The sequence below is a fragment of the Hyperoodon ampullatus genome (assembly GCF_949752795.1).
Source record: "Hyperoodon ampullatus genome assembly, chromosome: 10".
Lineage (NCBI taxonomy): Eukaryota > Metazoa > Chordata > Mammalia > Artiodactyla > Ziphiidae > Hyperoodon > Hyperoodon ampullatus.
This window is the reverse complement of record NC_136923.1, coordinates 41,615,545-41,633,020: the sequence shown is the minus strand read 5'-3', so window position 1 is coordinate 41,633,020 and position 17,476 is coordinate 41,615,545. Positions and strand designations below refer to the sequence as shown.

The 17,476-nt window shown below is 47.0% G+C and overlaps 1 protein-coding gene across 1 annotated transcript in view; it reads right to left on the bottom strand.

The window, feature by feature from the left end:
• Positions 1-17,248, bottom strand: part of CCDC12 (coiled-coil domain containing 12) — a gene marked incomplete at its 5' end in the record, with an annotated part of 46,668 nt that extends 29,420 nt beyond the window's left edge. The window contains one exon of the mRNA XM_079713866.1: positions 17,138-17,248. Coding sequence (XP_079569992.1) covers positions 17,138-17,248 — 111 coding nt within the window. The remainder of the gene's footprint in view (positions 1-17,137) is intronic.
• Between the last annotated feature and the right edge of the window lie 228 nt (positions 17,249-17,476).

Below are 17,476 nucleotides of genomic sequence, written 5' to 3'. Positions count from 1 at the left end.
CCGTGTGAGGCCCCGAAATTCTACCGCCCAAGTGAGGCCTGCTCCCCCCACCCCATCCCTGAAAGGGGTCATATGACAGATCCCCACATGCACGCCTCTCCCCTCCCCTCACTTCATCTAGAGGAGGACCGAACCCTTGCCCTTGAGCTGACCTCAGTTTAGAAGGGCAGATGCATCACGTGTGCAGAGGACATGAGTCCAGGTCAGAAAAGCTAGCCACAGTGGGTGGGTGAACTGGGGCAGGAGCTTCTCCCCGAAGTCAGACACCTCCACACGTGCCTGTTCTGCTTCGGCCCCTCGCCTTCTCCCAGCCCTCCAGACTGCCTTCCACTCAATCCCTCCTCAAGTGTTTTCTCAGCACCTCCGCTGGGTCAGTTATGCTGCCTGGGGCACAAAGCCAACCAATAAGACACAGCGGGGAAAGCAATTCACACTGGGCTCAGGACTCCCTCCTCCACGCAGCCCACGCCCTGCTGCAAGCCCTCCCTCCAGGAGGCTCACAGCTCTCTCAGACACCCCTCCCGTCCCTCCTCAATGCACAGCAGTATGCAGTATTATAACTGGTGTGCGTGGGTCTGTCGCCCCACTGGGCCCAGCCTCACTGACATCGGTCCCCAAGCTCTTCACAAGCCCAGCACACAGCCGGCGCTCCTCAGTAGGAGTAAGAACAGGGGTTGCAAAGAAGGGCTTGGAAACTTATGCCTCGCCCCAAAGAGCCCAGGCCTCAAGCCCCACTCTCTAAGGAGTCATGGACTCCTGGACCCGGGGCAGGAAAGTCCTGCTCTCACCAAAGGACTGCCTCTCCCAGAAATCAAACATACAGGTGCTTCTTCTTTAGGATTCAAACTGCCCTGCCAGAACTGGAGTGTGGCCCTGCCCTGAACACAGGGTGTGGGGGGAGAGGGAGCGCCATCCTTGAAAGGACAAATGTTTTCTGCTCCAGCCACTCATATTTTCTCTAGACAGAGCAGCTCTTGAGAGCCCTGAATCAAAACAGCTCTGGAGTGTGGATTTTACTGGCCACGGGGCCTCATTACCACAGCAACTGTTTTTCCTCTTGGAATTCTTTCAAGAGTACAAGCTGTTGCTTCCCTCAAAAACAAAACCGGGGAGAAGCCAGGGCACTGAGGAGTAAGGGAAGGCCCTGAAAGAAGGAGGGCCAGACGTGACCAAGCCACAGCAAGCTCTGCCTTGGGGTCTCCCAGGTCTCTGCAATGGCTTAGCAACTAGAAATGGCGAGTCCCTCCCAGCTGTTTAGGGTTGTATGTATTGGGGGGGAGCCAGGCTCAGCAGTGTTGAGGGTGTGGGGTGTGGTCCATGTGTGTGTTTTGGGGAGTTGTGGGATGGAGGTACTAAGGGTTGAGAATGAAGGGGACTGGGTGTAGTCTGGCGGGTTGCTGTGTGGGGTACGTGGGGAGGGGCTGGGGAAGTGTGAGGAGGTGTGGGATACGATGATGTAAGGGAGTGAGCGGGGGTTGGAGGGTGTGTGGGGGATACTGGTGTGTGTGTGTGTGTGTGTGTGTGTGTGTGTGTCTGTACGTGCTGGAGGTGGGTTGGGGGTATGTGAGGGGGGTGTGGGGAAGTATGTGAGTGTGGGTTGGGGGGAGGTGTTCTTCAGTATCCCAAGATGAAACACGGGACATATCTTCCCCTGAAACAAGAACACAGGGCTGCGGGGGGTGGGGGTGCTTCCCTGGTGGCGCCGTGGTTAAGAATCTGCCTGTTGATGCAGGGGACATGGGTTCAGGCCCTGGTCCTTGAAGATCCCACATGCCGCGGAGCAACTAAGCCCGTGAGCCACAACTACTGAAGCCCGCGCGCCTAGAGCCCGTGCTCCACAACAAGAGAAGCCACCACAATGAGAAGCCCGCACACCGCAACGAAGAGTAGCCCCCGCTCGCCACAACCAGAGAAAGACAGCGCACAGCAATGAAGATCCAGTGCAGCTAAAAATAAATAAGTTAAAAAAAAAAAAAAAAGGGGTTTCCCTGGTGGCACAGTGGTTGAGAGTCCGCCTGCCGATGCAGGGGACACGGGTTTGTGCCCTGGTCTGGGAAGATCCCACATGCCGCGGAGCGGCTGGGCCCGTGAGCCATGGCCGCTGAGCCTGTATGTCCGGAGCCTGTGCTCCGCAACGAGAGAGGCCACAACAGTGAGAGGCCCGCGTACCGCAAAAAAAAAAAAAAAAAAAAAAAAAACGAACACGGAGGAAAGTCGGGGAGGGATAAATGGGGAGATTGGGATTGACAAATACACATTAATATATATAAAATAGGTAACTAAGAAGAACCTACTGTATAGCACAGGGAACTCTACTCAATACTCTGTAATGGCCTACCTGGGAAAAGAATCTAAAAAAGAGTGGACACATGTATATGTATAACTGATTCACCTTGCTGTACACCTGAAAGTAACACATCATTATAAATCAATTATACTCCAATAAAAAATTTAAAAATAATAACAAAGAACACAAATTGCATTTCAATCCTGTATTACAATACTTAGTACTATGGAGCAACCACATCCTGGTCCAAGTGTTAGCAGGAGTGAATTTAAAACATACAGCCCGAGTTTGAAACAGCTGACCTAGAAGCAATTGTTCGAGGCAACTCATACTTCTAGTCAGAACACCCCAGTCAGTTGGTCTAGAACATGGAGAGAGTAGATGGCAAGTCCAAGCAGCTTTGGGGAGCCAGGCTCAGCAGGTCTCGGCCCTCTGTGTGAGTCCGTGGTCTGGTGCACAAAGCCAAGGGGCTCAGAGTCATGGGACAAAGAACACCCAGGACAACTGCCAATGCCATGAAATATCCAAATGCTTAGTTAAAATAAGTTTGAGTTGTCCCTGCCCCAAGGAGCTGCCTGTCTACTGAGGGGCTGGCATGAACTGGGACTCAGTAACATTCAAAAAAAAAAATTAGTTACTACTATTATTATTATAGTAACTACAACTATTATCAAGATGTGGGAAGTCAGCAGTATGGCTTATCAAGGACGCTGCATGCCAACCATTCACAAGGAAACAGTCTTCTTTCTAAAAAAACAAATGTCAAATAATAAGTAGTGCTGAGTCACTGATATCCATATGGGGGAAAAATCTTGACCTCTACCTCACACCATGTAAAAATAAATAAATTCCAGATGGACTGGCAATCTAAAGGTGAAAGGTAAAACAGTAAAACTTCTAGAATATAACATAAGAGAATATCATCATGACCCAGAGTATGCAACAATTTCCTTAAATAGGCCATAGAAGGTATTAGGGGGAAAAATTGATAAACTGGTCTACTTTAAACGAAGAACTTCTGTTCATCAAAGAATGCAATTAAAAGCAAGAAAAGTGAAGGCCCAGAGGCGGTAGAAGAGACAGTTGCAGCACACATACAGAACAAAGGACTCACCCAGGACTGGAATAAAGAACTCCTAAAAATCAACAGGAAAAAGTATCAGGCAATCCAATAAAAGGCCTGAACAGGTACTTCATATAAACATATGAAAAGATACAGAACTCTATTAGTTAGGAAGAAAATGCAAATTTAAACCACAAAGGTGCTAGAGAGAACTCTCATATACACCGCTGGTGGGAGTGTAAAATGGTACAGGCGTTTTGGAAAACTGCTAGGCAGTATCTACCCTATATATGCCCTATGACCTAGCAATTCTACTCACAGGCATACACCCAGCAGACATATGTACATAGATTCACCAAGACATGCACAAGATTGGGTACAGCAGCATAATCCATAATAGCCCCACCCTGAAAATCTAGAGTGGAATGGATAAAATGCGGTGTATTCAAACAATGGAATACTGTACAGCAATAAGAATGAAGTAATGCCACACTCAATAAAATAGCCCACACAGATAATGATGAATGAAGGAAGCCAGATACAAGAGTATGTGCTGTATGATTCCATTTACATAAGGTTCAAAAGTAAGAAAAGCCAAACTCTGGTGTTAAAAGTCCCAAGGGGTGGATTACTCTTGAGATGTAAGCACCTGGGTGGGGGCAGGAAGGGGATTCTGGAATTCTGCCACGTTTCTTGATCTGAGTTACTGATTACATGGGTGTATTCACTTAGTGAAAATAACGGAGCTGATTTGTGTACTTTTCTTTCTGTATAATATACTTCAACTAAGAGGTTTTTAAAAAAATTTTTTTAGCGCCATTTCATTGTTGTTAAAACAGAAAGACTGACATCCACTTAGAAACCAAAAATAAATCATTAAAACCTAAAGCGGGGGCTAATTCTGTCTAGATGACAGTAAGAAGTAAGTTCTCCAAAGAGAAGAATATCTCGGGGCCCCAAGCACACCAAGAAGACAGCTACCTGGACACCAAGAGGGAAGCACACTCCCTCACACCCTCCTGACTCTAGGAGACAAGCGAATACAACTGAGGGATTCACCATCAAGGTCACACAAATTCTTTTGTTGCAAAAGCTAACAGAAAGATTACACACCAGCTTGAATTTCAAGATTCCTTTGCTTTCCAATTCCTGTCCCCCATCAGTGGGGCCTTGAGAACACCTGGTTACATCTTGTAATGCCACAGAAGTCACCCGAAAGGGAAACTGAGGCCTGAATAACTGTGTCAGTGCAGTGGAGGAGCAAGAAAGAGGGATCTTGTCTTCTGGCTTCCTGTCTAGGGTCCCTTCTGCTGCATGAGGCTGCCTCAGCCACCGCAGGTGAGCTAAACCGTAAAGGAGCCAGAACAGCTGTGCATCTACCTCGGGAAGCCCTACCCGCCCAGGGAAACTTATAAAGAGGTTCACCCTTTGCCCAGTTCAGTAGCTTCTCCCCACGATAGCAGAGCAAGCTGAGGGAAGGTCTCGTTCTATTCCCTGCAGCCCATGGCAAAGCCCCTCCCTGCACAGCTCCAAGGGGGAGGCTGCACCAGTTCCACCCCATCGGGAGGGCTCCTCAGCCATGAGGTGGTGGGCTCCTCTGTGCCCATCTCCAGGGGGGCAGTCCTGTGTGACGTTGTACAGCCCCTGACCCTCTCTGGGTCTCCACTGTCACATGTGTAAAGTAAAGGGGTCCTCACTGGGGGTAGAACAAGACTACAGCAGAAAGAATAAACACACATACACACTTCTCATTTCTCAACACCTTTCTGCACCCACCACCCCACTTCATCCTCATCCTGGGGGGCCGGGGTTACCGTGGCCGGCTGAAGAAATGTAAGCTCAGGAACACGAGGAGATTTTCCTATCGGTCTCAGAGTTAGCAGAGTAGCAGGCAAGGTGGCAAATGCAATCTGCCTAGGCAACCCTGGTGCAGGGAACCTCAGAGAAGCCACCAGCCTGACTCAGAGGCAGCACTCAGTTCAAATGGGAGCAGCCCTCGGGGCCCGCCCACCCACAGGGATGGGTAAGGGCAAAAGAGAAGGAAGCAGGAAGGCCGCCCGCTCCACAACACTGGGCCAGCCCAGAGAGCCAAGCCACAGGGGCACTGCCTCAGCCTGTGCTACCTCTCCTGAGAGACCGGTGAGTCTTACCGCCGGGGTCCGGTGAGGCCTTGCTACAGTGGAAAGGAGGCCCAATTCACAGCGAGGCTGTGGTTGCCATGTTGCACCCCTATCCAGCCGGCCTGGACCCCACTGGCACCCTCCCCTCCCACACACACTTCCCTGAAACAGCTGGACCAAGCTTGCCTGCCACCTTGTCCTGCCCAAAGCCATCCCAGTCCTCACCTGGCTTCCCTCAGCCCCACTGCCCCCTCCCTCTAAGTTTCCTCCGCCAACTCCTCCGAAACGCCTGCAGGGCGAGCCTCAGGGCACTCATGGTGCCCCCAGTTCTCCCCCTTTGCTGTCTAAGCTCTGAACCCAGGGGCCCTCATCTAGCCCCACAGCTTCAAATCCTACTACACAAGCACCTCTCAACAGTCCAGATGCCCGCCTGCCAGCCTCTCTGCACTTAGATGTCTAATAGTCGTCTCAGGCCTAAAGTCACCTAAACTGGACTCCTGATTTCCCCTTCAAGACCACTGTTCCCTGGACTTATCTCAGGAACAGGCCCCACCATCCGCTCAGCTCATTCACCTCACAGCCCATCTGTCAGGACGTCCCGGAACCCTGTCCGAGGGCCACTGCCTCACACCTGGGCTAATGCAGCAGCCTCCTATCGCCACACACTGTCAGGGCAGGGCACTGGTGCTCGCTCAGGCCTCCAGTGGCTCCCCATCAGAGGGAGGTCCAGCCCCTGCGGCCCCAGCCTCCCAGGGCCTCTCTACTCTCAGGCCCACCCTACGCCCCCAACCTTTGACTCTACTCCTGCCACACAGGGATTCTTTCTGCCCCTGAAACCAGCCAAGCTCCACCTAGCTCAGAATGCTCTTCCCTAGATCTTGGCATCCCATCCCTCCCACCCCCACCCCTCACTCCTACCCCCTCTATCTCAAATCTCCCACTCAGAGAGATCTTCCCAACCGAAGGCGGCTGTGCAGCACGCATGCGCACGCACACACACACACACACACACACACACACACACACACACACACCAACACCCCCATCCTAGCCCTCACAAGTTATCTTCCCTGTTTACGTGTACTTTACTAACCACCTACTCCTCCCATGGAAGCCCCTGGAGTCAGGGAGGCAGTCTTATTCACAGGCTGGATCCCCAGGGCCTGGCACACAGCTGGTGCTCAATAATACTTGTTTGGTGGCTGGCTGCAGAGTTCCTGCAGTCAGAAAGGGCAGCTAATGCTCCAGGGAAAGGAGATGTTCTACTTCCTTTTGTCAAGGGAGAATGTCAGGGGAGTGATCAGAGATTTCCAGAAAAATGCTGTATCAGAATCATCTGGGGAACTTTAAAAATGCTTTGATTCTAAGATCCTGACAGGAGGTTTGGGATGGGGCCAGAGAACAGATTGCAAATTGTCTCCCCACGTGATCCTGATGCACTGGTAGGTCTGAGGACCTCTGACTGAACCAACATCTTTATTTTGCAAATGAACAAGTCAGGGCCCTCCAAGCCGATGACTGAATCCAAAGTTTCAACACTGGTTCATCAACAGGTGTCTGTGCTGGGAGCCCAAACCTCCCACCCACAAGGTTCTCTCTCTCACTGGCTCTAAGACCTTAGGGTCTGAGCAGAGGTGGGGAAGAGGTCAGTCCTTAAGATGAATGGGAACTGCAAACCTCGTCAAGGTTGCAGCTCTGCAAATCCACTTTGATAATCTAACATTTTGCACTAAAAATGAATTCCACCTTCAAGGAATTAGGGCTAGGCTGAGTAAAGGCAGGGTACCAGGAGGATGTCCTCTTTGCTTCCATCGGAAACAGAGCGGGCTCCACCTACTGTCACTCAGCAGAGAGGGCTGGAGGACCACTTGACTTCCCTGCTTCCAAGAGGGCAGAGGATAAAGGACAGACACCCATGTTTATAAAAGGCCCATGGGCAAGATCTTGAGCTGGACACTTCTTGGACCTCTTTCTCTGGGCTCTTAGCTACTGAAGAGGTCAGAAGCCATGTCTAGGATAGGGAGGCTCAGAGTTTTGAAGATCTGCTTCTATCCCAAAGATGTGATGAATGGAACTGAGATTTGAACCACATTACCTGGCTCCAAAGCAGATGCTCTCCGCTAAGCCAGGCAGCTCCCACCAGGCAGCCTGATGGCAATTTCTGTGTGTGATGGGAAGGAGACCCCTTCCTGGGGGCCACTTGTTCCCAAGCACCTGGGGTTGAGGAGTAGAGAGGGATACAGGGCCAGGGACTAAGGGACCATCCAGGATTGGCAAGACGGCGAAGCACAGGCACAAGAGGTCCCTTCAGCCTCAGGTTTCCTTGTCTATTAAATAGGGAGAAACCAACACCTACCTCAAAGGGCTGCTTTGGGGACTGAACAAGTCACGAGATCCTGTCACAAACGGCCGTGTAAATGTTGTACTGCCAACCTGCAAAAGGCTGTCAACCCAAGAGGCAGTCACCTCCTCAAGTGACTTAGCAATTAGGCTGTTGGGCATGGGGTGTGGCCACATGGGGTGGGGACAGAGACAACTTCCTGAGAGGTGATCAGGACATGGACAAGTCAGACTCCCCCCAGCTCACTGGGCTCTCCTCCACCGCCCCCCACTTGCTAGCCCTTCCCTCCAGCTCCCTCTTCTGCCCCCATCTGGCCAGGACCTTCCCCGGCGCACCAAAGTCAGGAAGTTTCAACGTGCTCCGCTTTGCCTGGGCACTGCTCCCACTCTCCACACGCACATTCCTTGAGTGGGAAGATCACAACTGTACCGCTGAATGGTCAGCATTTAACTGCACTGGGTGCACACATAGAAGGTCAGGGATATGCAGGTGCTGAAGACACCAGCCACGAAGACTGGCAACTTCAAAGCCCTCTGCCCCAACTCTAGGCCCCCCAAGACCTGGCTCTGTGGTGCAATGGGTAGCACATTGGACTTTTAGGCCCCCCAGGCTGATCTGATGGTCCCCTGGGTTTCCACCTGCCCACTCCCTCTCAGCTCTCAATAAATGGGAGTTAGGTAGAGACACGGTCTCTTATGAGATGGACTAGAGGAAGCAAGTCCTCCAGAGATGCACTATCCTATAAGACAGCCATAAGTCAAGTGTAGCTGTTCAAATGTAAACTAATTAAAATGGAATAAAATTAATGTCCTGTTAGCCACATTTCAAGGGCTCAAGAGCCACATGTGGCTTGTGGCTATGGCACTGGACAGCACAGATTATATGTAGAACACTGAACAGTCCTGCTCTGATCTCTAGAGCCAGGTAAAAAACAGGAACTGCTGTTGAACCTGAAAGCTGACAGCCAGACCTTGGCCCTGAGATCACACCCAACCCCTGAGGGGCTGGCCAGGCCGACAACCAGTCTCCCTGTCTCAGGGCAGAAAGAGACAGCCCAATCCAGGCCAAATGTAGGTAGAGCCAACAGCCAAGGGGCAAGTGTTTGTGCCAAGTGAATCACCTTCAGAAGCCACCATTTGGCTGCTGAGGAAGAGGTCAGAAAAGAAAGTGGACTCACAGTGCCCTGCTGGATGGCATGGTAGAGAGATGCCACAGAACTTCACCTACAGCCTTGAACTATTCACCTACTCACCCAGCTTGGAACTTCTGGATGAGCATCAAGAAATGAGGTTCAAATACTGCAATACAGAAATATGTGCCCGGGCAAGCTGGCTGCCCTTGCAGCTGCAAGCCCTGGCTCCTGCAGAACTTGGCCACCAAAGCACCCAGCAGCACTTTCAGACCTCATCCCTGCCCCAATCCCTGCCAACTGCTTGCTGTCAAACCCTCTGGAGTATCCCCCACTCTCCCTTCTGTGCCCCTGAATGTTCCCATCTCTGAACTGCTCCCCTGGAACATTCCTCTCCAGCTATTTTAATACTCCCTTCCCAGTCCCATCCACCACAACTCAGCCCATGTTCCACTCTGCCTTCCCATGAAGCCTCCCTGGACCCAGCTTGGCTTTCCCAGGAAATGAACCCCAGGAGCACAGTCGAACATCGTATGTGGTCTTTCCACCTGTCGACCTGGGTTGGCTGACCTACAGGATGCTGCTACAAGCAGGGCTGTCCCTGCATAAAAGCCCCCTATAGCAGGGGGTCTTGCTTGGGCTGGAATCCAGGAGAGTCACTTATGTTCCATAACCTCGGGCACCTGAACCTCTTCTTGTCTTGCCCCCTCTCAAATCAGTTGCATCAGGTGGGCTAGCAAGGAAGCACTTTGTAAAACTGCTAAGCTGCACAACCATGATGGAGCTTTACTGCTGAATAATACACAGAAACTTCATGACTATAATTTTGAGTCCATCTGTCACAATCTCAGCACTGATTCCTCCACACTACACTAAATTATGTTTATAGTCTTGTGGGGGAGGAAAGGAAGATAACACCATGAGGAAAATCAACCTCATGCCCGAAACCCTGACGCCTCCTGCAAAACCATGTGCACAGAAGGTATCAATGAAGGCCCTGCACAGAGTCTAGGGGGCCAGCAGGGAGCCACCCCATGGGGCAGACAGGCACTCTCCATCAACAGGGGCAGGCTGAGGCAGCGCTCGACCCTGGAGTCTGTCCCACAGAGGCCTCGTCCTAACATCAGAAGACTGAACTAAAAGTGGGGCACCACTTCCTCCCTGAGGGAGGAGACCACTTGCTTCCTATCTGCCAGCAGTAGGTAGGCCATACTTCCTCCCCACTCACAGGTCCCACAAGAAATGACTGTGGACTGGAAAATTAACTCAGACTTTAGACCCTTGACTCTCTTTTCCCCAGGCATCCACCCCAAAAGTAACGTCACTCAAGAACTGTGGAGATTACATATGACACTAAAAACACAGGTAACAAAAGGTAAGAAAAGATAATTTGGACTTTATCAAGATTTTTAAAACTTTCATGCATCAAAAGACACTACCAAGAGACAGAAAAGACAACTCACAGAATGGGAGAAAATATTTGCAAGTCCCATTCCTGATAATGGTTTAATATCCAGCGTATATAAAAAAATCAACAACTCAACAACAGAAAGACAAGCCACCCAATTAAAAAATGGGCAAAGGACATGAGTAGATATTTCTCCAGAGAACATATACAAATGGCAAATAAGCACATAAAAAGATGCTCAACAGCAATAATCATTAGGGTAATGCAAATCAAAACCACAACAGTGGACTTCCCTGGTGGCGCAGTGGTTAAGAATCTGCCTGCCAATGTAGGGGACTGAGCCCGCGTGCCACAACTACTGAGCCCGCGTGCCACAACTACTGAAGCCTTCAAGCCTTAGAGCCTATGCTCCGCAACAAGAAAAGCCACCACAATGAGAAGCCCGTGCACCACAACGAAGAGTAGCCCCTGCTCGCCGCAACTAGAGAAAGCCCGCACACAGCAATGAAGACCCAAAGCAGACAAAAAATAAATAAATAAATAGAATAATAATTTAAAAAAACACGATAGTGACATACCACTTCACACCTACTAGGAGAGCTATAATTATTTTTTTTTTAAAGGAAAATCACAAGTGTTGGCAAGTATGTAGAGAAATTGGAACCCTCATGCATTGCAGGTAGTAGTGGAAAATGGTACAGCTGCTCTGGCAAACAGTTTGGCAGTTTCTCAAAAAGTTAAACACAGAATTATAAGCAATTCCACTCCTTAGGTATATACCCAAAAGAGCTGAAAACAGGGACTGAAACAAATACTTATACACCAAAACGTACACCACTACACCAATGACAGCATTAGTCACAACTGCCAAAAGGTGTCCATCAACAGATGACTGGATAAACAAAATGTGGCATGTACATATAATGGAATATTATTCAGCCTTAAAAAGGAATGAAACTCTGTTACATACTAGAATGGATGAACCTTGAAAACTTTTGCTAAGTGAAATAAGCCAAACACAAAAGAACAAATACTGCAAGATTCCATTTATATGAGGTATTTACATCAGGCAAATTCAGAGAGACAGAAAGTAGGTTAGAGGCTACAAGGCGCCGGGGTAAGAGAGGAATAGGGAGTTATTGCTTAATGAGTGCAGAGTTTCTGTTTAGAGTGATGAAACGTTTTAGAAATAGTGGTGACGGTTGCACAACATTGTGAATATAGTTAATGCCAATGAAAAATGGTTAAATGGCAAATTTTATGTCATATAGATTTTACCATAATAAAAAAATACCAAAAAAAAAAACTGTGGCAAATAAGGCTACACCCATTCTTGTCAGTGGGAAGAAGGGCCAGAATCAGGACTAACTGGGATCTTAATCAGTAGGGATTAAGGCATGTAGATACGGGCAGCTTGGACTTAGGACCTATACTCTTTTTTTTTTTTAACTTTATTTTAAATTTTATTTATTTATTTGTTTGTTTGTTTGTTTATTTTTGGCCACACCATGCATCATACAGAATCTTAGTTCCCCAGCCAGGCATCAAACCTGTGCCCCCTGCAGTGGAAGCACGGATTCTTAACCACTGGACTGCTAGGGAAGTCCTGGGCCTATACTCTTTTTCCACTATTGTTTTTTGGGGATGTAATTCATAAAACCTCAAGGAATCAGAAATTATATAGGAAAGCTTCTCAACTTGCCCCCACCCTGCCTCTGAGAAACCAGCCCAAGTCAGTGCATAAAGAGAGTCACCACCTGTTCTCATGGTCCCTCCTAACCCCAGCACTCTCCTGGGATACCGCCTCCTTATGTGACAAATAAAACCGCCTCCCATTTATTGGCCTTAGTGCTGCCACCTATAAATTAGCCCTCCTTCTTCCTTCTTCTCAAGGCTGTCATCAAGACCAGATAAGATAAGCCAGGCAGGCGGTATCATTAGCCATGTTAAATCTGAAAACACTGTTGCCTTTAATAAAGAAATTAAACTGCTAGAGCTACAGAGTTAAAATAGGAGCACCATGTACTCCCCATCTCTCTTTCCTTCTCTTCATAACACCATCTCCGTCTAACACTAGATATACTTTGCTTGACCATCTGTGCCCCCAGCTAAGTGGAAGCTGCTTGGGGCACAGACTTCTGTGTGCTTTGTTCACTGTGGTACCTCCAGTGCCTGAATCACTGGTGCACAGTAGGTGCTCAGTACACCTCTGTTGAAGGAATGGACTACTAGCTCTAATAACCCATTTTGAAACAAACCAAACAATATTTCATCACCTACTGCTAATGCACCATTGACACCACTGCATGGAAATCAAAGAGTCAACTAAAAATTCTAACTTCGCTTTCTAAGCAGGAAAAGGACTATACGAGTGGAAAAATCAGGAGCTCCTAGATACGCATGCCAAGAAAGTAAAAAGCTTCCAACGGAATCAAAATTGTGGCTTCACAGTAACTCTTGTTTCTTAAAATGAATGCAAGGAAACTCCAAAGGCCAGTGAGCTCTCAATTCCAAGAGGAAAGTCATGTGATTTCCAAATGTACATTTTTTAGAAATGAGTTCACAGCCATGAGCTTTCTGAAGTCAGAACTGTGAAGATTAAACCAATTAAAGTAGTAATCAGTATGCCAACAAACTGGATAACCTAGATGAAATGGACAAATTCCTAGAAACACACGATGTAACCAAACTGACTCATGAAGAAATAAAAAATCTGAATAGACCTATAATTAAAAAGACGACTGAATAAGTAACCAAAAACCTCCCAGCAAAGAAAAGCCCAGGGCCAGATGGCTTTACTGGTGAATTCCACCAAACACTTAAAGAGTTAACACCAAACCTTCTAAAACTCTTCGAAAAAAATGAAGAGAAGGAAATACTTACTAAATCATTCTATAAGATCAGCACTACCCTGATAGCAAAGCCAGACAAGCTACAGATCAATATCCCTTATGAATACTGTTGCAAAAATCTTTAACAAAATACTAGCAAACTGAATTTAGCAGCATATTAAAAGGTTTATACTCCATGGCTAAGTGGAATTTACTCGTGAAATGCAAGGATGGTTCAACTTACAGAATTAATCAACATAATACAATAATAAAATGTAGGAAAAAAACCACACGATCATCTCAATTGATTAAGAAAAAGCATTTGATGAAATCCAATTCCCCTTCATGATAAAAACACTCAACACTAGAAATAGAAGGAAACTTCCTCAACATGATAAAGACCATATATGGAAAACCCATAGTGAACATCACACTCAATGGTCAAAGACTGAATACTCTTTCCCTAAGGTCAGGAACAAAACAAGATGCCTTCTTTCAACAATTCTATTCAATATGGTACTGAAAGTTCCAGCCAGACCAATTAGGCAAGAAAACAAATAAAAGGCATCCAAATTGAAAGAGCAGTAAAATTATCTCTCTTCAATGATGACATGATCTTATATGCAGAAAACCCTAAAGAGTCCACCAGAAAAACAAAACAAAAACAAAACCAAAAAAACCCTGTTAGAATAAATAATAAATTCAGCAAAGTTCCAGGATACAAAATCAATGAACAAAAATCAGCAGCATTTCTATATGCTGGCAATGAACAATCTGAAAAGGAAATTAAGAAAACAATCCAATTTACAAGAACACTAAAAAGAACGAAATACTTTGGAATACATTTACCAAGGAGGCTAAAGACTTGTACAATGTAAATTAAAGAGTATTGTTGAGAGAAATTAAAGACTTAAATAAACATAAAGACATCCCATGCTCATGAATTGGAAGACTTAATATTGTTAGGATGACAATACTACCCAAAATGATCTACAGATTCAGTGCAATCCCTATCAAAATCTCAATGGTGTTCTTTGCACAAATAGAAAAATCTATCCTCAAATTCATATGGAATCTCAAGGAATCCCAAACAGCCAAAACAATCTTGAAAGAGAACTAAGTTGGAGGACTCACTCTTCCTGATTTCAAAACTTACTACAAAGCTACAGTAATCAAAACAATGTGATACTGGCATAAGGACAGACATACAGACCAATGGGACAGAATAGAAAGTCTAGAAACAAACCCTTGCATATATGGTTAAATGATTTTCAACAGGGGTACAAAGAACATTCAATAGAGAAAGGACAGTCTTTTCAACAAACGGTACCGGGAAAGCTGGATCTTCACATGCAAAAGAATATACCGGATCCTTATGTTATATCATATACAAATATTAACTTAGAACGGATCAAAGACCTAAATGTAGGAGCTAAAACTATAAAACTCTTAGAAGAAAACACGGGAAAAACTTCATGATCTTGGATTTGATGATGGTTTATTAGGTATGATACCAAAAGCAGGATCAACAATAGAAAAAGATAAACTGAACTTCATTAAAATTTAAAACTTTGTGCATCAAAGGACATTATCAGGAAAGTAAAAAGACAACCTTGGGAATGGGAGAAAATATTTGCAAATCACCCATCTGATAAGGGGTTAATATCCAGAATACATTAAGAACTCCTACAATTCAACAACTACCACCAAAACCCAATTTAAAAATGGGCAAAGGATCGAATAGACATTTCTCCAAAGAAGATACACAAATGGCCATAGGCACATGAGAAGATGCTCAATATCACTACCCATCAAGGAAATGCAAATCAAAACTACAACCACAATTAGGATGTGTATAACCAACAAAACATAAAGAAAAAAAAAAGTGTTGGCAAGGGTGTGGAGAAACTGGAACCCTTGTGCACTGCTGGTGGGAATGTAAAATGATGTGGCAGCTATGGAAAACACGGCGGTTCCTCAAAAAGTTAAACACAGAATTACTGTATGATCCCAAAATTCCACTTCTGGATATATACACAAAAGAACTGAAAACAGGGACACAAACAGATATTTGTATACCCACTACTTACAACAGCCAAAAGCTAGAAGCAACTCAAATGCCCACTAACAGATAAATGGATAAACAAAATGTGGTATATACAAACAATGGAATATTATTCAGCCTTAAAAAGGAATGAAATTCTGACACATGCTGCAACATGGCTGAACCCTGACAACATTATGCTGAATGAATAAGCCAGTCACAGAGAGACAAGTAGTATATGATTCTCTTATACGAGATACTTAGAGTAGTCAAATTCCATGAGACAGAAAGAATGGTGGCTGCCAGGAACTGGGGAGAGAAGGGGAAGGGGAGTTATTGTTTAATGGGTACAGAGTTTCCATTTGGGATGACGAAAAGTTCTGGAAATAGTGGTTTAATTATATAACATTGTGAATATCCTTAATGTCACTGATTTGTACACTTAAAATGGTAAATTTTATGTTATGTATATTCTACTAAAATTTTTTAAAAAGTAAAGGAAAAAAATAGGTCCATATTTTCAGCGCATTGAGAGAATCCCTCTTAAAAGGCCAGTTTTCCTAATAGCCTGGGGCATCCTTCCCATTGTAAGGGGGCCTGAGGATGCCATTTTGTCCTTTGTATTCTGCCCTCAAACCCAATTCCATAATCTGGACCCTAAAACCAAGGAAACAGCTCGGGTTGACTAGCTATTGTTTGAAAGGCTGAGGTCTTGAGCATCCCTAGGCCAAGCAGTTTGCAGGGATAACTGACAGAGCCGACAAATTGCCAACAAAAACAGAAGCCAATCCCGCTGGCTTTCACTTTCTATTACTTCCCCTTACACTTTCTCACAGGACACCAGGGAGCCATGCAGAAAGGAAATGGGCCAAACCAACCTGCCTGATTTTTTTTAGTTGGAAAATGGAGTCCCTGTTTCCCCCCATCCATTGCAGGTCTAGATATTTAGTATCCTTTGTATTTTGTACAGCTGAGGACAACGTTTTTGCCCACCCCAAAACAGCAGAACGAACAACGTCCATCCTCTGTACTCTATATACTCTTTAGGGCTCTTGCATACAGATAATCTAACAGATTATCCTGTTAGATCTCAAAATAACCCAGTGAGAATGAATGTTTAGGGGTTGTTATCCTCCACTGGAGACATGAAGAAACCGGAGCTCATGAGATGAAGCAATTAGTCCCAAATCCTACAACCCCAAGTGACAGGACCAGGGTTCGCACAGAAGTAGTGAACTTCAGAGTTCTCCTTCCTCTCGATTACTTCGGAAAGAACAACGAAGTAGAAATGGAATCAGACCATTCTGGTGTCAAGACCAAGGAAAAATGTTTCCAAGTTTGGCAACTAATAGGACTAAATCCCCAAAGAAGAGCCTGGTAAAGAACTAAGCGCCCGCCTCTTTCCCTTAGGTCTACCCTAACCCAGACATGGATCTTTCCTTCTGGTTTTTTGTACTCAACGATCCAGCCGGGCGCCCAGAGCAGTCTCGTACTGCCCTGCCCAAGGCGCTCTGGCACACAGCGGAGAGTCTGCCAGACTCGCGGTATTTCACCAGGGATGGGAGGCCGGCTGGTCATGGGAAAACGGAAGGTTCACGCCCAAACCAACGAGCATATGAAACTAAAACTGGCCCTGGAAATCCACACGGGAAACACCGGCCAGGAGCCAAAGGGCCTGCGGCGCGTCGACCACTGCCCTACCATACCAACGCACGCGCGACAACACTAGCGCAAGCATAATACCGCTCTCGCAGACCCAGACTTGGGCGGGCGCCGACGCCGTGCGCATGCTCCAGCAGCGCGCATGCGCGTCCTCGGCAGTTGCCTTTTCCCAGTAGTCCCCTGCCCTCTCGCCCTGATCCCGGGTCCAAACTCTGGGTACCTCAGCCACGGCTCTCACTCTGCATTCCTCACCTTGCGCCCGGTTTTCTCCCGTAGGGCCTTCAGCCGTTCCTTTCGCCGCAACGCCTCTTCCTCCAACCGGCCCACACCGGCCGCAGTAGCCGCCATCTTGCCCGCAGACATCCCCCCTCCCCCACTGTTCTCTTGTCCCGCAGCGCGCAGGCCCAAGGTGTTAGACGAACCCCTCACGGCCAATCCAGGGACGAGAATGGGAGAGCAGGAAGTCCTGAAAGCCAACCAATGCTGACTTGCTACAGGAGGACCCGCCCTCTTCCTCCCCCACAAAACGTCTAACTCGTCGGGGGTCGGCAAAGAAGGCTCTAAGGCTCGACTCGTCTAATGCCAATCAGG